The sequence below is a fragment of the Exserohilum turcica genome, assembly GCF_000359705.1.
Source record: "Exserohilum turcica Et28A unplaced genomic scaffold SETTUscaffold_6, whole genome shotgun sequence".
NCBI classification, from domain to species: domain Eukaryota; kingdom Fungi; phylum Ascomycota; class Dothideomycetes; order Pleosporales; family Pleosporaceae; genus Exserohilum; species Exserohilum turcicum.
The window spans coordinates 1,702,844-1,723,448 of NW_007360277.1; the positions used below are offsets into that span (position 1 = coordinate 1,702,844).

At 55.8% G+C, this 20,605-nt stretch overlaps 6 protein-coding genes and 1 non-coding gene across 7 annotated transcripts; 3 read left to right on the top strand and 4 right to left on the bottom strand.

Moving 5' to 3' along the window:
- Nucleotides 1-221: 221 nt before the first annotated feature.
- Nucleotides 222-1,529, bottom strand: SETTUDRAFT_96020 (carbohydrate esterase family 9 protein; the record flags this gene model as incomplete). The annotated part of the gene is made up of 1 exon (XM_008031698.1): nt 222-1,529. The coding sequence occupies one exon, from the start codon at nt 1,527-1,529 to the stop codon at nt 222-224; it is 1,308 nt and encodes a 435-aa protein (XP_008029889.1).
- A 624-nt stretch (nt 1,530-2,153) lies between these two features.
- SETTUDRAFT_181038 (glycoside hydrolase family 3 protein) lies at nt 2,154-5,356 on the top strand. The gene is made up of 5 exons (XM_008031699.1): nt 2,154-2,230; nt 2,320-2,326; nt 2,386-2,497; nt 2,549-5,073; nt 5,124-5,356. Exons 1-5 carry the CDS (start codon nt 2,184-2,186, stop codon nt 5,235-5,237), a joined length of 2,805 nt encoding a protein of 934 aa, XP_008029890.1. The 5' UTR covers nt 2,154-2,183; the 3' UTR covers nt 5,238-5,356.
- A 213-nt stretch (nt 5,357-5,569) lies between these two features.
- On the top strand, nt 5,570-8,101 carry SETTUDRAFT_34428 (uncharacterized protein; the record flags this gene model as incomplete). Its single annotated transcript, XM_008031287.1, has 3 exons — nt 5,570-5,775; nt 5,904-5,997; nt 6,020-8,101. 3 exons carry the CDS (start codon nt 5,570-5,572, stop codon nt 8,099-8,101), a joined length of 2,382 nt encoding a protein of 793 aa, XP_008029478.1.
- A 1,024-nt stretch (nt 8,102-9,125) lies between these two features.
- Nucleotides 9,126-9,213, bottom strand: SETTUDRAFT_t60. Its single transcript has one exon. It is a non-coding gene; the product is annotated as a tRNA-OTHER (tRNA).
- A 3,138-nt stretch (nt 9,214-12,351) lies between these two features.
- SETTUDRAFT_165273 (uncharacterized protein) lies at nt 12,352-14,550 on the bottom strand. Its single transcript, XM_008031700.1, has 3 exons — nt 13,816-14,550; nt 13,654-13,768; nt 12,352-13,600 (listed from the first exon to the last, which is right to left on the bottom strand). The coding sequence occupies exons 1-3, from the start codon at nt 14,505-14,507 to the stop codon at nt 12,746-12,748; spliced, it is 1,662 nt and encodes a 553-aa protein (XP_008029891.1). The 5' UTR covers nt 14,508-14,550; the 3' UTR covers nt 12,352-12,745.
- Nucleotides 14,551-16,088: 1,538 nt separating this feature from the next.
- Nucleotides 16,089-18,071, bottom strand: SETTUDRAFT_165274 (uncharacterized protein). The gene is made up of 3 exons (XM_008031701.1): nt 17,298-18,071; nt 16,593-17,215; nt 16,089-16,539 (listed from the first exon to the last, which is right to left on the bottom strand). Exons 1-3 carry the CDS (start codon nt 17,874-17,876, stop codon nt 16,230-16,232), a joined length of 1,512 nt encoding a protein of 503 aa, XP_008029892.1. The 5' UTR covers nt 17,877-18,071; the 3' UTR covers nt 16,089-16,229.
- Nucleotides 18,072-19,289: 1,218 nt separating this feature from the next.
- On the top strand, nt 19,290-20,546 carry SETTUDRAFT_96186 (uncharacterized protein; the record flags this gene model as incomplete). Its single annotated transcript, XM_008031702.1, has 4 exons — nt 19,290-19,395; nt 19,452-19,600; nt 19,648-20,019; nt 20,076-20,546. 4 exons carry the CDS (start codon nt 19,290-19,292, stop codon nt 20,544-20,546), a joined length of 1,098 nt encoding a protein of 365 aa, XP_008029893.1.
- Between the last annotated feature and the right edge of the window lie 59 nt (nt 20,547-20,605).

Genomic DNA, 20,605 nt, shown 5'->3' on the forward strand with positions numbered 1-20,605 from the left:
GAGGTAGTAGAGAGAAAGAGAGATTATGCCCCTTGATGATGACGCTATGCAAGAAATTGGAATTCATTCGTGCAATCTTCCTGTGCCATCTCAGTCTAAGTATGTATGGTCTTCTGAAACTCTGCTTAACCATCGTGCGCTCGCTGTCAAATCTCCACACTTGATCAGCGCCTGAACATGCCTATGTCACCCCGTCTATACATGACCTTTCGGAACTTTGCTCAACCCTGGCGTGCGCTATCAAACACTTTGACGCCAAACTTCCACACTTCATCCACAACCAGCTTCATCTCTGCCTCCCCAGCACCGGGCTGGAGATCCAGCACCACCAGATCCGCATCCGCGCCTTCTTCCAGCACGCCCTTGACATGCTGCAAGCCCAGCATCTTGGCAGGCGTCTCCGTAACTGCCTTGAGGGCCTCGGGCACGCTCGCCCCCGTCCAGTTGAGAAAGTTGGTCACGCAATCTATCAGCTGGATGCTGCTACCGGCAATCTTTCCGTTCTCCTCGAGCGTCAGCAAGGCGCCTTGCTTGATGATGCGCGAGCCGTTGGTCCAGTCGTACGTGCCGTCGGGCATACCGGCCAGCCTCATGGCGTCGGTGACGAGGATCAGGCCGTCTGGATGGGCGTTCCACGCAATCTTGATGGACGTCGGGTGCAAGTGGATGCCGTCCGCGATGATGCCGAAGAAGGGCTTTCGGATCGACGACGAGGGCGTGCCCAGCAGGCCGAAGATACCCGGGTTGCGGTGGTGCAGCGGCTGCATGGCGTTGAACAGGTGCGTGATCATGCTGGCGCCCGCGCGGATCCCGGCTTTCGCTTCTTCGTACGTTGCTTCCGAGTGGCCGATGGAGACGAGCACGCCGCGCTCCGTGAGTTCTGGGATGGAATCGAGGGCGCCGGGGAGTTCGGGGGCGAGCGTGACGAGTTTGATTGAGGATGTGTTGGATGCGCCGTAGCATGCTTCCACGTCGGAAATGCCGTTTTGCGGTTCCTGCAGTATCGAGGCATTGTGGATGCCGTTCTTGGTTGGATTGAGGAATGGGCCTTCGCAGTGCGCGCCGAGGGACTCTGAGCCCAGAGATGCGTCGCGGGCGGCGCCCGAGGGACCTAGGAAGGGCAGAGCTGTTTGGTAGATCTCGGGAGGTTGTGAAGTCAGTGTCGGTAGGTATGATGTGACGCCCGTGGATATCAGTTTCCGGTTGACGTGAAACACGCCTTTGCCATATGCCATGGAGCCCTCGTCGGGGATGACGGAGAAGTCGAAGCCATATGCGCCGTTGAGTTGTGTGTCGATGAGGCCCGGTGACAAGATGCGGCCGCCCAGGTCGACAATCTCTTGTGGTGCGGTTAGGTGTTCGTAGAGAAGCTCCTGTCCATTGAGAATCTTGCCGCTGGTCGAGCTCACCCAGAGGTCTTCGCTGACGAGCGCATTGCCTTTTACTAGCAAGCAGTTTGTGAACTTGATGACGCCAGACGAGTCCTGGGGGTCCGCAGCGGCAGAGGGCATGGGGGCGATCGAGGGCATGCTGGGCTGGGGTATCTCAAGATGATGGCAGACGACTGGGAAGATTTGAGAACGGAAAGAGGCGTGGGCGACAAGTTAGGGAGTGTGATGAGAGCCAGAGGAGAAAGGAATGATTGGCTGTGCGCGGTCGAGCAGGCTCAACAGGCTTCACAATGAAGAAGTGTGTCCTACCCACTTGCTCTTATCGCAGCGCATGACTGCGTTTACCTTTGGGCCATGTGTGGACGATGATACCATGTCATCCACGGCGAGCGGGCAAAGTTGCCTTTGGCACGCCCGCATGAGCGCACGCCGTCGGGCTGCGCAGGCTGAGTGGACGCTAGGAAGCCAAAGTGACTCGCGATGATGACACCAGGCTGGTCATGATGGCGAGCATGGTTTTCAGAGGCACTGCTGTGGCAAGTGGGGTGGCATCGAGGTGCATGTCGTTGATAACAGAGGGCCGGGGGTGGTGTAACGATGGGCACAGCACCAGACGTGCCCTGGTTAGCGGCTCGCTAGCCGCTTAGCCCATCTCGGAGCACCGTGAATGCTACGGTGCCATCTTCCCCATCTTTTCTCTCCACCGACCGGTATTACCAAGACCCGGTGCGCGCCGCAATCCCACGTCGCATCCACGCACTCGACGCGACGCGACGGGCTCGATTTGCCATCATGGGCAAGGTTGAGAAAATGGACCCCGTGTGGGAGGATCTCGACAGGTGAGCATCGCGGCAGCCTCCCAGCCACCACGACGAGATGCGCATACACCGTAGCCAAAGACGGGTGCTAACGTTTGCTCGCCGTGCAGAACAATGGTGCGTGGTTTTATCCGCTCGGCAGCCGCTGTGGCACTCGCTGACCCGGGGTCGTGTAGGGCCAGCTGTTCATGATGGGCTTTGATGGCACGTCGGTTACTCCCCACATCCGTAACCTGATCGAGGAGCACCACGTTGGCTGCATCCTCTTGACTGCCAAGAATCTAAAATGTATTATCACGTGCTGGTGCTGCGTGACCGGCTCCGACTAATGCCTCGCAGCTGCCGACGACACCACCAAGCTCATCTACGAGCTGCAGAAGATTGCCCACGATGCCGGACACCCCGTCCCGCTGGCAATCGGCATCGACCAGGAAAATGGCGGTGTCAACAGCCTCTTCGACGACATCTACATCCGCCAGTACCCCAGCAACATGGGCATGGCGGCCACCGGGTCGACTGAGCTAGCCTTTGAAGTGGCCAAGGCGACGGCACAGGAGATTGCGGCCTGTGGTATCAACTGGATATTTGGCCCATGCCTCGACGTGCTGACCAATGCACGTAATCAGCCGCTGGGGGTCAGAACAGCCGGAGACGACCCCCAGGAAGTGTCTGCGTTTGGGGTTGCCTTTATGCAGGGCTACAAAGAGGCCGGGGTGGTGACACTGGGTAAGCATTTCCCCTCGTACGGCAACCTCGAGTTCCTGGGCTCAACACTGGATGTGCCCATCATCACCGAATCGCTGGAACAGCTGAGCCTGAGCGCTCTGGTTCCGTTCAAGAAGGCGATTGAGCGAGGCCTCGACTCTATGATGGTTGGCGGCTGCGCCATGTCGTCTGCAGGACTGAATGCCATGCACGCCTGTCTCTCTGAGCAGGTTGTCGATGAGCTACTCCGCAAAGACCTGAACTTCGATGGCGTAGTCGTGTCCGAGTGTCTGGAGATGGATGCTCTCAGCCACAACATTGGCGTTGGCGGTGGAACGGTCATGGCTGTTAACGCCGGTTGCGATGTGGTGCTGCTTTGTCGCGCGCTCTCCCTGCAGCAAGAAGGTCTCAAGGGCCTCAAGACTGGCATAGAAACTGAAATGGTTTCCAAAGAGCGCATCTTCAACTCGCTCAGGCGCGTCCTAGCCATGAAGAAGAAGTGCACATCGTGGGAGAAGGCACTGAACCCGCCAGGCATCAACTACCTGGAAAAGCTACAGCCTTCGCACACTGCACTGTCGACCAAGGCGTACAATAGCTCCATCACTGTCGTACGCGACAAGAACAGGCTTCTGCCACTGACTAACATTCTCGAAAGCGAGGAGGAGCTTCTTCTGCTGACACCCTTGGTGAAACCCTTGGCTGCATCTGCGGCATCTCGAGCCATATCAGACGCTGCTAATGGCGCAGCCAGTCACTCTCCCGGGCCTGCGTCTTGGGACCAGAGCTCCTCTGTCATGAGCGGAGAACGGGTCTTTAGGGAGCTGGGCCGCTCGCTCGCTCGACAGCGCAACGGCCGACTGTTGCACACATCGTACACGGCGAACGGTGTTCGTCCGGTTCACGAGAACCTCATCAGCCGAGCGAGTGTGATTATTGTCCTCACAGCCGACGCGAATCGAAATCTCTACCAGCATGGCTTCACCAAGCACGTTTCTATGATTTGCAATATGCAGTACACAACTGGCGGAGAGAGGCGCGAGAAGCCGCTCATTGTCGTTGCCGTCAGCTCGCCGTACGACTTTGCCATGGACAACACGATTGGAACCTATATTTGCACATACGACTTCACCGAGACTGCGCTCAACTCATTGGTAAGGGTGCTGTATGGAGAACTGTCGCCCACGGGAACACTACCTGGCACCATTAGCAAGAGCCAAAAGCTACACCCGTCGAAGCAACACTGGCTGGTTGAAATTTTCAATGAAGAGCGAGACGGCAGTGCATTGGATACGCTGATTGCAGCAGTTGTGGAAAATACCACTCCGAATCAACGGTCTGAGCTTTCGAGCGCAACATCAAGCTCGTTCATTCTACACCACCCCGAGGTGGAAGAGTCACATTTTGTGGTGCGGAACAGCAGTACGCAAGCCCTGTATGGCTTTTGCTCGACGTACTTTTTCAAAGCCACGGGTACGGGTGTTATTGGTGCGCTGTTTGTGGACCCTACGAGGAGGAAGCTCTCGATTGGACATTCGCTGCACAACCGAGCGATACGGACGCTGCTGCAAAAAGAAGGGATCAAGCGGTTTCAACTGGGATCACGCCTGCCCAGCATGTATCTTGGGATTCCCACCGGACACGGCAACGAGCGCAAGCGTCTACGGTCGTGGTTTGCGCAGCTGGGATGGGGAGCTGCACTGTCCCGTCCAGTGTGCAATATGGTGGCTCGCAACCTCCAGACATGGTCGCCGCCAGCGGGCATGGCTAAGAGTCTTGCGAGCGCGGGGGCGCAGTTTGACCTTGTGTATGGGTGGGACTATGCGGGACCGGTGCTGGATCACATCAAAACGAGCAACCGACAGGGGCTGGCCGAGGTGTACAAGCTGGCGCTCACGGACCCGACGGCGTGTGGAATTATTCGGGCCAAGCGGCCGGAAGACGGTGCGCTGGTGGGGACGGTGGTACTGTACAACCACCACTCACGACTGGCCGAGTACATTCCCCCGCTCAAGGACCTGAACGAGACGGCGGGAGGCATCTCGTCGCCGGTGATTTCGCCAGGGGTTGGAGAGTACTCGACGCTGCTGCAGGGGCTGATTCTGCTGGGGATGCGGCAGATCAAGCAGCTGGGATGCAACGCGTGCTTGCTCGACTATGTAAGTCGGCGCCTATGGGTCTGGGAGAACAGAGAGACTAACGAGTACAGATGGATGGAGACGGCAACTTTGACGGCTTCTCGGCCATGGGGTTCGACGTCATGCACAATTTCGAGGAGGTCAGCTGTGACGCAGCGACGTGGACCATGATACCGCCTGCTTGATGTTGGATATTGGTTTGTTTGGCGTAGACTGGGGGGATGCGATGTTAATAATGGGTTGCTATATACACATGTACTTGGGGCGCGATGATGACTGAGTCAGCCGTGGGGTAGAGCTAGTCTAGTTTAGTGTAGCGGGCGCGTCGGGTGGCTGGACTCGGCCATGGTGGCAGCGTGTTGACAGCAGCAAAAGCAACAGCAGAGCCTGGCCTCTGGGGTCGCGGGCACGCTGAGCGGCATTGACGACGTCGGATTAAACATGATGAGCGCATTATTTTTAACAGCAGCTGAGCGGGTCTTTGTCCAAAGTCAGAGGCGGAGCCGCCACTGGTGCAATGGCGCACGCTAAGGGCCCGTTCGGCTTGACCCTTGAAGCAGCCCTGCCGACAAGCAGCCGGCAGATTAGTATTACTGCAGTGTGTATTACTACTGGTCGTGGTAATAGCAGTAGTGTAGTAGCACTTGGGCGACGGGCAGAACCAGACGGCACTGCGCAGGGCCGGCGACGAATGCAGTACTGCCAACTCGACTCGCCGTGCATGTGTGTATACGGACTCGGGGGCATGTTGTGCAGCCCAGGGCGTGTGGGCGCAGCCAGCTGGGGCGCCATAGCGGCCGCCAAACTCTCTTTCTCCCCCTCTCCGCGCGCTTCCCACCCCCCCATGGCAGCAGCGGCACTGAGTCGCCTCGTGGAAGCACCAGCCCAGCACCAGCACGAGCACCAGCACCAGCCGCCGCCGCCGCCGCCTCTGTCGCCCTTCATGTGATGCGCCCTCATCGCACAGCTTCCTTGGCCCTCGAGCTCCCAGCAACGGCTGCCGTGTTGTTATAGTGCGGCGCGCGCGCTCAGTGCAAGCCCCCTCGTCCCGTATACCCTCGCTACTCTGACCCGGCGCGTCGATGCCAGCGCCGCGCATAAGCTGCATCCATCGTCGTCGCCCCCATCCTTCCCGCCGCCTCGCCTGCCGCTTCTCTCCACCACCTCCACCTCCACCACCACCACTACTACTACCACCACCACCACCCACCCACCATCCACCCGCCCCCGACCACGCCGCGAGCCCCGTACTGTTGTCGCCCGGCCCGCTCCGCCTGCGTCGCGCGCATGCGCCGATACCACAGCCGCCCCATCCCCCAAGACGGCCACGCCGCCGCCCCGAGCCATGGAGCACTTTGACACCTCCACCATGTCGTACATGCCCATGCCGATCCCGCTGCAGACGGTCACGGGCCCCGACCAGCAAATGACCATGCCCTTGGTGCCTATGGACCAGTTCGACCAGCGCTCCACCTTTGATGCCGAGACATTTATCGGGTACGCTCACAAGCGCGCCCTCACACTTGCTGCGTGCCAGCTGCTAACTCCCCTGCCCAGAAGCGAAGATGCATACTCGACCTACCACCTCCAGCAGATGCCGCCCCAGCTCAAGCGCTACCCCAGCGCCTATGAAGACCCCTTCTCCGACGTCCAGAGCGGCTACGAGCAGTCGATACACCCACACGAACCAAACGGCCTGCCCGAGAGCCCCAGCATCGACAGCAACAACAAGCTGCTCAGCTTCTCCCTGCCCTCGGTCCCCTACACCATCCTCAGCTATGCCATGCAGCGAGTCTCCATCACCATGTCTGCCCAGCTGCACGGCATGTTCTTTCTCGCCGAGTCGCCCTGGGCATCCGCGGCTAACGTCCAAGCGCCCTCCGAGTTGACGTGCTACCGAAGAAACCTGTTCCAGATAACCGGCACCGTCACCATTCCCAGAGCTCTTCAGTTTCTCATGACGGACCAAGGAGACCAAATCCCCATTCTGGGCCAAGAACTCACCATCTCGGCCACCGAGTCGCTCGAGGGCAATTCGGTCAAAATTATATCTGTGCCGTGGAAGACGCCGGCAACAAGCAACGCCCCTGTTGAAGACAAGACGGAAAAGGAGCCGCCCACGTATCCACTCGACCTGTCGACGGGCCAGGACGTTGACTCTGAATACGTCAGTTTTCCCATTAGCTGGAAGCGATTGCAATTCCGGATAGCGACGGCCAACAATGGCCGCAGGAAAGAGCTGCAGCAGCATTTTGTCGTGCGCCTCAAGGTGATGGCGACGCTTGCCAACGGTGTCAAAGTGCCCATTTGTGAGATCCACTCTGGCGCCATCATTGTGCGCGGCAGAAGCCCACGCAACTTTCAGGCTCGAAAGGATATGCCAATAAGCGGGGGTGCGACCACACGCAAGGTACACACCCCGCAGCAGCCGCCCCAGCCGAGTAGAACCCCAACGGGCGATACAAACCAAGGCACTCCCAAGCCAACACAAGCCCAAGTCCAAGCCCAAGTCCAAGCCCAAGTCCAAGCTGCAGGGCCGGCAAAACCCGTAGAGCTGCTGCAGATGCCCTTTGATTTCAATGGAAGCGCCATGCCGCCATCTCCAGACTTTGACTGGAAGATACCCACGGGTGCGCAGACTGCCATACCCCAGGATCCGCCCTCGTCGCAGATGCAGCACGCCACACCCTATGCACAATCAACGCCAGATATTTCAAGAGGCGCGCCTCTTCCCAAGACATCCATAGCCCCAGTCACCCTATCCCTCACCGATGATGAGCCTACCAAGGCCCCCTCTCCCAATGAGCAACAAAGAAAACGCACAACGCCCATGCGACCACCCTCCTTCTCCATTGGTATTGTTAACAGCCCAGACGAAAGCGCTGATCTCCTTTACGAGTATTTCCCCTTAGGCTTGGACGATTGGATGCCGCCTGTCGATGCCGTCTATCGGCCCCATGTCGTCCACCATATTACCCCGTTTCCACAGGATGGGAAAGCAGACGCTGGTAGGAGTCGGTCGAAGCGGTACTTTTCGGATGCTTGGTGATCTGGTTTGCGATTTGTGATACCCATGCGTTGGTTTTTGTTTCTGTAAGCGCGTCAAGAGTAACCGCCTGAACGACTCGCAAAAGCGACTGAAACCTTTGGTCTAATCTGCCTGTTGAGCAGAAATTCTCATCACGAGAGATGAGCATGAAAAGGCCGCACGCACACTGTGTCGAAGCAAAACTCTTTGCCTGTTGAGATGATTGACTAGGGAAAATAAAAGAAGCATGCGGTCTGCTTGTTCGGGCCAGGGAGAGAGAAGGACCAAAGGAAAAAGGACAAAGGCGAGCAAGGAGAGCGAGCGAGAGAGAGAAAGAGTAATATTTGCCACCGGAAGAGCTGGAACAAGTGCTCACAAAATTCCAGAAAAATTTGGCCGAAATGCGGGAAATGTTGTTTATTGATCTACTATCGCCCGTTGAACACCGATCGGCGTTTGGAACTTACGACTGAAACGATTTCTTTCCCATTCCTCCCGCCGATAGGAAGGCATTGACCGACATATGACTGAAGGTTCGGATTCGAGGCACACACACACCTATATACACACACACACATACCTACCTACCTATCTTTTTTAGCCGCTATTCATTATCATTATTATTATTATTATTATCATTATACCACCGTACCTTTTGTGTTAATCTATCCCCAAATTCTATATTTACCATGTTTGATTTTTTTTTGCTTGAACCCTGCATTGTCGTGTCGCACATTGTTACTCTTTTCGGTGCTTATTATTATTATTATTATTATTATTATTATTATAGTTTAACGTCCTTTCTCAGCCCAAAGGGCTATATAAGACGTGCAGGCTTAAGGCCTGCAAGTAACTACGTAGGCTAGAATTTAATCTAGGTACAAATTGAGTAGGTACAATGTAGGGGGTTATCTAAATGAAGGTGAGACTCGTAGCCTAGTAGTTTTTTAGTGAGTAACTCTCTCAGATCTTTCACTTTAAATGAGTCTTCCTCTCAAGTTTTAATGAGTAACTCTCTCATGTGGGTGGACCATAAATATGGTTGTGAGGGGAGAAGGATTCGAACCTTCGATCTTTGCTGACGTGAGACAGCAGAAAATTTTCCAGGCGCTCCACCACTGCGCCATCCCCCCTCTTTTCGGTGCTTGTTACTACACAAAGAGTGGGGTTCGCGTGATGCGTGTGTGTGTGGGTGAGCGACGGAGCGTTTTCTCACTCTGCACTTAGTATACTTTATTCGCCAAGTTCCCACGTGCGCACGTTACGCTGCATGCTCCGTTACGTGTGGGGAAAGGTGCGCGCGTGTGTGTGCATGTGCATGTGCATGTGCAGGTGCAGGTGTGTTTAAACGCCTCACACACACACACACACACACACACACACAAACTACGTAGTACTACCCTACAGTAAGCCAGATATCGGACCGTGCGGCCTATCTAACATGTAGCATGTACGCATGTACGTACACATGTATGTTAGTATAAAAATCAAGTCCGAACTTACTCCTTTTGCTTGCTCCCCACCCACCTAGACGGGAAAAATCTACTTACGTACGTAGTGTTAGAAAGGCGCGTGTGTGTCTCTCTCTCTCTCGAAATTACAGCTGACATGATGCCAATGCACCAATGCACCATTGCTAATGCACCATTGCTAATGCTAATGCGCCCTTGGCACCAGCACCAGCACCAGCACCAGCACCAGTCTATTTACCGCTTAGAAATAAACTAAACTAAACTAAACTAACGCCGGCAGTTTAAAACCCGTGCTGCTACTAAGAGAGAGATGAGATGAGATGAGATGAGAAGAGAGAAAAGCCGAAAAGTGCCGCTTTTTTTGGGTTAACGTTGGGACATTGAGAGAGAGAGAGAGAGAGAGAAAATGAGGTACTGGTGTTATATGTTGGCTTGATTTCTGTTTTACCTATGGTTAGTGGTCCCTTTTTTATTTAGTCTGGATTTGTTGTTGTTGTTATTGTGGCTAAACATCACATGTATGTGTGTGCGCATGCGTACGTGTGAAAAGAGTTGCGTGTGTGAAGAGTGCGCGTGAGAGTGTAAGTAAATCTGAGAAATGTTCCGACCGACCGACCAACCAACCGGACCCGGGAACACCAAAAAAAATCGGGCTGCAATGTTACTGTAACACTGGACACACACAGTTTTTTTGAACAACACGCCCATGCCCATGCCCATCCGTTCCGCTGCGTTGCGTTGCGTTGCGTTAGCTTCAAACTGCGAACTAAACTGCCTACTGTACCTATTTACCCCACTTTCAAGGACCAAAAAAATGGACGAATTCGTACATGGATCTTCTTTTTTTCTTTCCTTCTTTTTATTATATCGTGGGTTTTTTTTGGGGGGCGGGATGCAGGTGGTTGTGGGTGGGTGGTTGAGCACTTGTGAATGGATGAGTGAATGGATGGATAAACAAGGGTTGGGAGAGATGTATTTCCGTGTGCTGGGAGCTGGGAGCGGGGAAATGCACGTGTTTGTGTGTGTGGTGTAGATATGCAACGTTGTGGGAGCTTGGCTTTTGTTTTTTTCGTTGTGGAGGATGAGGATGAGGTGGTTGGTTGGTTGGTTGGTTGGTTGGTGGAGATGCTTGTAAACTTCAACAAAGGTAAAAAAAAATGAAAAATTGCGATAATGTCGAACAATTGGTAAAATGCAGGAATGTGACGATGTGGAGTGTGTGTGTGTGTGTGTGTCACGGTTACTAACGCCCGAAAGTGTCCATGTGCCATGCGCCATGTGCCATGTTGTAGCAAGAAAAGCTTCTGTGGGATAATATACTTCCCTAATGTAGCCCAAGTGCAAAAGTGTGTTGATGTTACTCTCCGTGTTCCACTTACTCTCTTACTCTCTAAATTTTTTCTTAGGGTCCTGGTGTTTAGTATTAACATACGCATGCCAAGACCTAAGTATTCCCGACTTAGAAGCACGGGTGATAATTCCCGTTTGTAGAAAAAAAATACAGCTACACCTACCACTCACAGCTACACTTCCAAACCCAAGCCTAGCTACACTTCGCAATCGCAGCTCCATCAAGGTACCAATCTCTTGCATTTTTACGTTTGACACCCCGCAGCTGGACTCAGATGCACGTTTCACAGTTACAGTTACAGTAAAGTAACCCTCACACTCACACCTAGTACTTGGATGATTAGCTACGGTTACAGTTACATCCTCCAAGCACACCCACACTTGTTACTTCCACTCCCCCCCCCTAACCCGCTTCTCCTTAGTAATTCCCGCTTCTAATACCCACCCACTTCTTCACACGTGCACGGCTACGCTAACCCACTTTGTTTGCACGCTACGCTAATCCACTCTTCACACACGCTATATACTCGGAATCTCCCCACCAATGCCAGCCTAAAGTCTCCATCTAGCGGATCTGACATGCATTATGCTTATATCCCGAATTTGAACGTGGTATACCTGAGGGGGTTTTTTTTTAATACTCGACTGTACTTGGGACCAATCCAACTACGGATTGAGTTGGTGCCATTCGTCCGATGCATTCGGTTCTGTGTGATTACATACATTCATTCATGTATGTATGTATGTATGCATGTATGAACCCTTACTTATCGCGGGGCAAAATTCCCCGTTCGCATACATGCATATGCTGTACATACGCATGTACATGGGTTAGAGAGAGAGACACCGATATCGCTCATCCTAGTATCTCGGTATCTTGCCTCGCACTCGCAAAGTGAACGCAGCAGAAAGAGCAAGGATGAGCGGAGAAACCAGGACTCGCACGTGCTGTGTGCTTGAAGCTTGGCTGTGTTTTGTAATCTCGCTCAAGGTTTGGAAATTGGGGGGGAAGTGGGGAGTGGGGGGGGTTACATTCTGCTCTTTGGAGTCTGGCTGGGCTGGCTGAGTGGCGGGTTGAGTGGCTGGCTGGCTGATTGAGTGTGTGTGTGTATGTGTGTGTGTGTGACTGGTCGGTTGGCCGGAAGGCTGATCATGCATGTGGATGTCACGATGGGAGTCTGAGGTAGTATGGGATGAGTGTTGAGTAGATGGATAGGGTAGGGTAGGGTAGGTAGCAAGGAATCGGCATGATACGTCAGCTCTTGGATCGAAGCATGATGGGAATGAATGAATGAATGAATGAATGAATGAATGGATGAATGACTCACTGTGCTTGATGATGAATCCGAAGATTTTTTTTCTCTCTTCTCACCGCTGTCAATGCCCCAGTCCTCCTTTCGTGCCTACACTTAGCAGTTGGAGATTCAAAGTCGTAACATCGTACAAGCAGGGGGACAACCGTTCTTCATTAGATCATGATAATTGCATGTATGTATGCCTAGACACTGTCGTAATGGGGGGAACCGCTCTGCCTCTTTCTTTCCCCTCCCAGTTCATTTGAGGGTTTTTTTTCGGATACCGATAAAGCAACAAACGCCATTGGGGCTGGGGGAACTTGCATGACGCTTGAAACCCAAAAAAATGAAGAAAACCAAGAAGTTCCCATATGCCCTGCCTTGCCTCTGTAAAGAAAGAAAAAATCTTCTCGTAATCTGGCCCTAGAGTGAATGTCTAGATGGTGAAGTGATGTATATACAATAGCCGTGTAAAGAAGAAGAAGAAAAAGAAGAAAAAGAAAGAAGAATAGAAAGAAATGCTGTCTTGAAAAAAGCAAAAAAAACTATCATTGCCCCTCAAGACAGCATGCCGAGACTGCAGCGCCAAAAATAGCTGATTCGACTGCAATCTCGAGCGAAATGGACCTTTGCGGTGCGCCCGAAGCAGCCGTCAGCTCATGGAGATGGGATTGGCAGAGTTCTCTGAAAAGTGGGTACTTTTCAATGACGGAGCCGTTGCAACCGATGCTCATCCGACCAGCGGATGCGGGCGTCAGGCCTTCCGCCTCGGTGCGAAGGGCCCACAGTGCGTGGATACCCGTTGCAAGAAAGGCGGCGGCGCGATGCGAGACGAGCTGCGAGACTTGGCGCACAAACTGAATGTCGTTGACGGTAGGAGGCTTGCTGAGGGGATGCTGGGATTGGAAGAGGGCTGTGGCTTGTGTGAGGTATTTTGAGTCGTCCATTTCCATGGCGGCAATGGTGCCAGTGTCTAGAGTGTAGGGCTCGTTGAGGTGGGCGGGCATTTCGCCGCTGAACAGGCCGGCTGTGTGTACGGCTTCGACAATGATGAGTCGCACAATCTCGCCCATGTAGCGGCCGCTGATCATGTGCTCAAAAGGCTGAAAGTCGGGACGGATGTGTGTCTCGTTCAGATGGTCGTCCCATCTAGTCGTAGGGAACACGCCCTTTCCAAACATGCTGCATTCTGTGTTGACGAGAACATGAGTAGCTTCGTCGAGCCATTGCTGAGGGTATCCCTTGTACTTGGTGGTGCCGAGCGCGGATACAGGAAGGTGTACAGAGATGTTGAAGCCAGTTCCCAGAATGACAGCAAAGCGAGTGGATGGATCTTCGTAAGCACGCGATAGCAGTGTTGCAGAAGAATCGTTGACTATCGAGTCCATGTGCACCGGCAGGTTCTGAACAAGGATTAGTGGATGCCTAGCGCGTGCTGGAGGCGGTCAGAGCTCACCCTCTTTCTGCATGGTGCCATTATCAACTCGCTCAGGTCTCGGCCGAGGAGCCCTTCGGTTGCTCGGAAGCCTTTGCCCATGTCGAGCAAGTTGGCGCTGCGACTAGAAGTTTGCCTAGAAAAGTCAGCCAGTACAGCGTGCACGGGACTCGGCACACATACTCAACAGGAAAAGACCATGCCAGGCCCATGGGAATCGTGGCCGAAGGCTGCAGTTGCGGATCGGCAAGCGCCAGCTGTATCTTGTCGGCCATCCACTCGAAGAAGTCATGTCCGCTTCGTTGGCGGACTTTCTCGTCGATCTTGTAACTCTTCATGGCGACGATACGCATGTTCTTGGTGCCGGGCTTCTTGCCGTTCAACTCGACCAGCGCAATCCGGAATGTCGATCCGCCGACATCGAGAGCCAGGTAGGTTCCTTTTTCGAGGCCAGAGGGGAGCTTGTGGTTGTATGAAGGCAACATGCAAATGTCGCTGGACTGCAGCTTTGGGGCAAACTGTCGCTGCAGCGCTGCCGACATGTCGAGCAGGTTGGCGGGATCCAGTGGTGCTTCCATGAGGCGTTGGATTTCGCGTAGCAGGTCGTCCATGGTCCGGTCATACGTCCGCACGGCATCTCGGACGCGTTTTCGTGGCGACAGCAATGGAAGCACCGAGTGCAGCATCGACGGTAACATGGCGAGTCTTTCGAGAGCCGCGAGGAGCCCTTGCCAAAAGTCTAGCATGAGCCGTCTATGTTTGCGATGGCGAAAGTCGTGGACGCTTGATGGATGGCAAGCGTCACTAAAGTCGTTGGGGTCAGGGACAACAGCGACGCGGCGAGTCTTGAAGCGGTGCAGCAACAGAGGGGACATGGAGGGAGCACTGGGTGTATAGCGGATGGAGTGGATGCAAATGCCGGGGGGCTGGAGTCCTGGAACGGGGGGCGAAGAGCCGAATGCAGGCGTCAGGTCAATCAAGTAGAGACGGCGGACACGTTGGGGCTGGGCCTGTGGATATCGAGATGGGTGGAGGAGAGGAGACGCGGGCCGATGGCATTAGTAGTACAGGAATGTCGCCAACAGCTCTTAAGCATGGTTTTGCGGGCTTGCGAGGAGGCCAGAGAGGTTGTATCCACTAGCACAGGTAGTGAGGGATTGCTCCGGGGACAGTGGTATGAAGTCGGCTGTTGAGGCGCGGCACACAGGGGCAGAGGGTTACGTGTGAGGGCGGATGGAGACCAGGACAGCGAGCCGCCGTGGAGACGTGGTAGTGGCCGCAAGCAGCAGTCGACAGCGTGACGCTGGCTCCAGGTACGCTCAGCGAAGAGGCAAGAATATGGCGTTGCTGTCATGGCGAGCGTTGGTGGGGTGTCGTAGAAAGTTTCCTGATGGCCATTGCTACCGTTACAGTCGGTGAGGCCCGCTAGGCTCTTTTGGGCGGGCGAGGCTAGCTGCAAGCGGACGTGATAGGACTCTGGTGGATGGCTTGGCTACGGTGTGATACAACCCGACTGCAGGATTCATGCGGCGATGGCGATCACCGCAGAGCCATGCCCTGCCGGTGCTTGGGTGTACATGTAACCGCCGCCCAGGGCGAGGGGGGAGGATGCCAGGCTTGACAGGATGCACCATTGCCATGGGCGATGCGGCGTGGGCCGCCAGCACGTGCGCGTCTGCCAGCTCGCGCCAAGAATAGAAATTCGTTTTTCTTACTCGTTTGGGCCTAGGCGTGGTCGTGTTCCAACGTGTTCCCGACGTCTTCTAGTCGACGACAGGCGCCCGTTGCCATGCGGCGCTTACCAGCCCTCCCTCGACGCCCTCACATGATTGGGGCTGGCGCATCTCAGGAACGGGATGACGCCACGCGACCATGCGGGGGGGGGGGCGTCTCTGCGTGTGCGTGTGCCAGTCCGCCGCCGCCTCGCCATCGACCGCACGCAACGCATCGAGCATGCTGACATCAGGCCGCCGGCGAGGCCGCCACCAGTGCCCACATGTGCTGATAGCAACCGCCAACACGACGATAACCCGGCCTTGTCACGCACAAGGGCAGAGACTTGGATCCAGTCTAGACGCGGCCACGAATCCTCGAGTGTGCCCCTCTCAGCGCTGCCTGGATACGAGGTTGCCCTGGCCTGTCCCATCATTCGCATCCGAGGTCTGCTCTTCTCGGCCCAGATAATGCCGCTGCACCCATGTTGTGCTGGGGGAATAAGGCGCTTCCCCACTCCAACACTGGGGCCTGAATTCTTCCAGCAATGATCAACTCGGATCGCTCGATAGCCGCCCTTGGACACGAGTGAGATGAGATGAGCCATCGTTGGCAGATCTCAAGTTGGCCCATGCTGCAGACTAGGAGATTTCAGAGACTTGCGATGCTCTTGCTCATTGATTAGGAAACTACTATTGTGTACAAATTACTACATGATGCTCATATCTGAGCGCTCGACAGGCAAGCATCACGGCTACAGAATACAGTCCCCCAAATACGCAATGCACTTCTCTTTCAGGTATCATAAAGCAAATTCCCAACGCCAGCCCCCTCCCGTCATGATCCGTAAAGCCCTAGTCGTAAGCGTGGTTTGGAGAAATGAACTAGACCTTCTCGAGTTCGATTTGGTCAGACTTGCGGTGGCTGGTAGGAAGGACATCCGAGGTTGTCTCGTCTGTAAATTCAAGGTCCTTCTCCACCGCGGTAGTGTCCTCGACCTTCCAAAGAATGACAGGAAGGGCGACTAGCAGACTGCCGGCGAGCAGTCCCCAGTTGGACGCAAACATGGTCATGTATGGGATTTTGATGTCGTCCAGACGCCACGTGATGGCACCTCCAGCCGATTGGATTCCCTTGTAGAAGCCCGCAAAGTTGGCAAGCTTTCGGCTATTGTTGGTCAAAGCACCCAAGAACCTGACTCGGCTTAGTACGTCAATCGCAAAACAAACACTGTGTGGAAAGCTTACCAGTAGACACACGTCTGCCAAGCGGCATCCGAGAAGCCGTAGAACATGTAGAGCACAAAAGGACCGGCAAAGCCCGGGTCGCTCCAGTCCTTCTTCTCGTGCGCCTCGTTTTCGGCCCAAGCACGGTCATATGTCTTCTGGAACATGTATCCAAAGCCCCAGATAATCATGATGCTGACAAAAAGTGCAGCCCAGGCGGCTTTGGCACGCGTCGTGCGGCGTACGCCCTTGATGTCTAGCGCGTATCCAAAGACATAAGCTCCGACGATCTGCATCATGTAGTAGACTACACCGTTCAAGGCCCGTGTGCGAACGTTGAAATATGCCGCATTGACCTCGGTAAAGTGATACGTGTAGAACCAGTTGGATGCCAGGAACATGGGGAACAAAAATACAATATAAGCATCGGTGAAGAAGGTCTCCCACAGGCCTGTAATCTCAGACTTCCACGAGGGGTGCTTCATGACAATGACTTTGGATCCATCGCTGCGGATGACGTCGCGCGCGTCAACCAGGAGCCAGGAAAGAGCAGCGCCGATAATGGTGAGGACCAGGAAGCCAACGTAGGTTCCGTCATTCACCGTGCCGGCCGTCTTGGTGTGGATGTTCTGGCCCAAGGGAATCTAAGCGAGTCAGCGATGGGTCATGTGAGCAAGCCTTGTTGCGAAACAAGACTTGTAATATAAAAAAAAGGACAATACATACCAGACTACCAATGACAGCACCCATGTTGAAGATCATCCAGAACCACGAGATGTAGCGACCCTTGGAAGCCTCGGGTGGGTAGGACATCATAATAGCGCCCTGGGCGCACCACAGCAGACCAGCACAGACGCCGAGCAATGCGCCGGCAAAGGTGGTGAAGCCGAGATCCTGCGTGTGGTTGTAGCAGAGATAGGAAGCAACGTAGACGGAGTAGCCGACGCCGCCAAAGGACAAGGCAGTGCGGATTCCCAGCTTGTTGGTAATGGTGCCGGCGAAGAAGCCGACGACGGCAAAGGTCGAGTACAGGGCCGTGTTTGCGCGGTTGTTGGCCGTGGGATCCAGCTGGCCGCCGCCGCCCATGCCATTGAGGGCGTTGAACATGCCGGGGCACATGAAGCAGACAAACGAGACAATTACGAGCTGGACCGGGGGAGAGGCGAACCAGGGCAGCTTGAAGCCGGCGATGGTGAAGCGGCGGTACTGCCACGACTTTGGCAGATCCAGCGAGGTCGAGTGGGTCAGCGAGTGGTCGGTCGAGTAGACGTTGTGGGCAGCATCTTCCTTGTCGAGGGAGGCCATGGTGATGGTCGCTGGCTGGCGCGCGCGCGCAGAGGAAGAGGTCGAGGGAAGCTGCGAGGGGGCTCGGGGGCGCGGCGGTGCGGTGCAGCGCAGTGCAGTGCAGAGGAAGCGCGCGGACACGAGGCGATAAAGACGTCGGATGGTGGCGCTCAGACCACGTCGACGGTTGGAACAGGCTGCTATTATTACGGGCGGTTTGGGGCGTGGTGAGGGCGCGAGGGGCAGCTCATTTTAAGCATCAGTCAGCTAGGGGCCTCAGATGGTCCCTCCACGCCGCCAGAGGAGGCCAGGCTAGGACTGCATCGGGGAGCAGACGAGGCGCGGCCATCCGCACGCGACGCTGGGCACGGCTGAGAGGTGCTGGGAGCGCGAGAGCAGGCGTGGGCAGGTGTGGGCGCAGGCAAAGGGGCGGGCGTGCGGGCGCAGGTGACGGGCGGACCGGGATGTTGCTGATAGCCGGAAACTGGGTGACTGGGTGAGGGAGCGATGCAGCGATGGATTTGGCGGACTGGGGGTGGGACGGGGACGGGGGGGTGTCACTGCAGCGCCAGGCCCTAGCCGGGCATACCCACGTCGCCCCGTTGAGCTTTTGTCGGGTCGCGGTATACTGAACCATCGACTCTGCCCGTCTGGGTGGGGCCTTGGCGAGCCTTTTGCCTGCCAGCCTGACCTGCTTATCGCCGCTAGACGCCTCTGTGCCGACTGTCTCCACGCCATGGCGAGAGCCCTCTGCATGTCTGCTGCCACCACGTCCACAGCCAAGCGCCCTCCCGCCGCCGCCGCCATCACCGCACTCGTACATGCACCCAGATGTAACATCGCCATCCTGCCCCAGGCTCGACACTCGATGCTCGCAGCAGCCCTCTGCCATCGTGATGCCCTATCGTGGCCACGCGACCCAGGCGTCCACCGCTATCTACACTCTACATGCCACCGCGACCACCCCCTCCCGTCCCCTCCTGTCCCCTCGCCGCCCGCCGCGATAACGCATGCTCTGCAACCCGAGCACAACCGTTGCACCCGCTCGCTGGCCGACCTCGCAGCATGGCGGCGTGGTACGACAAGGTTGACTTCCAGCCCTCCATCGTCTCTCCACAGCGCCCACCAGGGTGCCATGGCTCCCACTTGCAGCGAGAGGCCGTCCGCATCAGGCAATCGGGCCCGCCGTGTCCACCGGAGCCACTATCAGTCGCGACAATCAGACCCGTCGCCGCCAACAGGCTGGCCGTGATACCGTGGTTGAGCAGTGACGTGACGCCGCGAATGTTATCATAGAAATCCAGCCCACTTCCCTACCCCTCTGCCACGCTTCCCCTCACTCCCCGCAAGGCAATACGAAGACACGCACATACACACACACACACACGCCCGTATCCATACATAGATACCCGCATCCACTCATCATGTAACAGCATGCACTTGGTCAATGGCACTACAGCCCTGCTTACTGCATTCAGGCGCCTAATCATCAGAGACGACGCTCAGGCTGCGTCCAAGTACATCGCCGACTACATTATTGGTCGAGGCCTCCGCTCCGACCTGTCGTGTTACGAGCCGGCTAACGCGTCTGCACAGAGCGCATCAATACCTTCAAGCCCACCCCTGAGAAGCCCTTTGTTCTGGGCTTGCCGACGGGAAGCAGCCCTGTCGTCGTCTACCAATATCTTGTGCAGCGCCACAAGGCGGGCCAAGTCTCGTTTCGCAATGTAGTCACGTTCAACATGGTATGCGTGCATGTTCCCCCCGCAGAGGGCCAGTCTAACCCAGTCAGGACGAGTATGTGGGCATCCCACGTGACCATCCCGAAAGCTACCACAGCTTCATGTACAAGCATTTCTTCTCGCACGTGGACGTGAAGCCAGGCAACATCAACATCCTCAACGGCAATGCGCCCGATCTCGAGGCCGAGTGCCAAAGCTACGAGGATAAGATTCAGCGCGTCGGCGGCATCGAGCTGTTCCTGGGCGGCATCGGGCCTGACGGGCACATTGCCTTTAACGAACCCGGCTCCAGCCTCAGGTCGCGCACCCGGGTCAAGACGCTCGCCTACGACACGATCCTCGCCAACTCGCGCTTCTTTGGCAACAATCTGGACCAGGTGCCCAAGATGGCGCTGACGGTGGGCGTGCAGACGGTGCTCGACGTGAGTTGGACTCGTTGCCGGCATGATAGGGACATGGCCAGGGCTAACCGCAGCAGGCACGCGAGGTTGTTATCATCATCACAGGGGCACACAAGGCCCCGGCGCTGCAGCGGTGCATCGAGGGCGGCGTCAACCACATGTGGACGCTGTCGAGCCTGCAGATGCACCCGCACCCGATGATTGTCGTCGACGAAGACGCAACGCTGGAGCTGCAGGTCAAGACGGTCAAGTACTTCAAGAGCATCGAGCGCGTGGGCAGCGAGCTAGGCATGCGCCAGAAGCTCCCCAGAAAGCGCGACTCGCTGGTCGACGAGGGACCCCTGCTAGTCCCCGAGGCCCAAGTCCACGGTATCAGCCTGGCTGTGCCGCAATTTGATCTCTCCCCTTCACCCAGCCCAGTGCTCGAGCCAATGAACGCCCGCCTGTCAGGCCACGACGAGCCTACTCCTGCTCCACTGCGTTCCATCGGCCTGGATGAAGTGGCCGATCAGCCCTCGGTCCGCATGAGCGCTCGCGTCGTGGGCTAGACACATGCGCCCTGACAAGTTCGTTGACGCGCCCCCTACTGGGCCGAGGGGGGGAAATT

Excerpts from the sequence above, each read along its gene's own strand:
- SETTUDRAFT_165273 (XM_008031700.1), bottom strand. The coding sequence starts at position 14,507 with ATGTCCCCTCTGTTGCTGCACCGCTTCAAGACTCGCCGCGTCGCTGTT. Across the intron at positions 13,769-13,815 it reads GCATGGTCTTTTCCTGTTGA|GCAAACTTCTAGTCGCAGCG; the intron begins GTATGTGTGCCG and ends TGACTTTTCTAG. Across the intron at positions 13,601-13,653 it reads TGGCACCATGCAGAAAGAGG|AACCTGCCGGTGCACATGGA; the intron begins GTGAGCTCTGAC and ends ATCCTTGTTCAG.
- SETTUDRAFT_165274 (XM_008031701.1), bottom strand. The coding sequence starts at position 17,876 with ATGGCCTCCCTCGACAAGGAAGATGCTGCCCACAACGTCTACTCGACC. Across the intron at positions 17,216-17,297 it reads GTGCTGTCATTGGTAGTCTG|ATTCCCTTGGGCCAGAACAT; the intron begins GTATGTATTGTC and ends TGACTCGCTTAG. Across the intron at positions 16,540-16,592 it reads TGGCAGACGTGTGTCTACTG|GTTCTTGGGTGCTTTGACCA; the intron begins GTAAGCTTTCCA and ends AAGCCGAGTCAG.
- SETTUDRAFT_181038 (XM_008031699.1), top strand. The coding sequence starts at position 2,184 with ATGGGCAAGGTTGAGAAAATGGACCCCGTGTGGGAGGATCTCGACAG. Across the intron at positions 2,498-2,548 it reads GACTGCCAAGAATCTAAAAT|CTGCCGACGACACCACCAAG; the intron begins GTATTATCACGT and ends AATGCCTCGCAG. Across the intron at positions 5,074-5,123 it reads ACGCGTGCTTGCTCGACTAT|ATGGATGGAGACGGCAACTT; the intron begins GTAAGTCGGCGC and ends TAACGAGTACAG.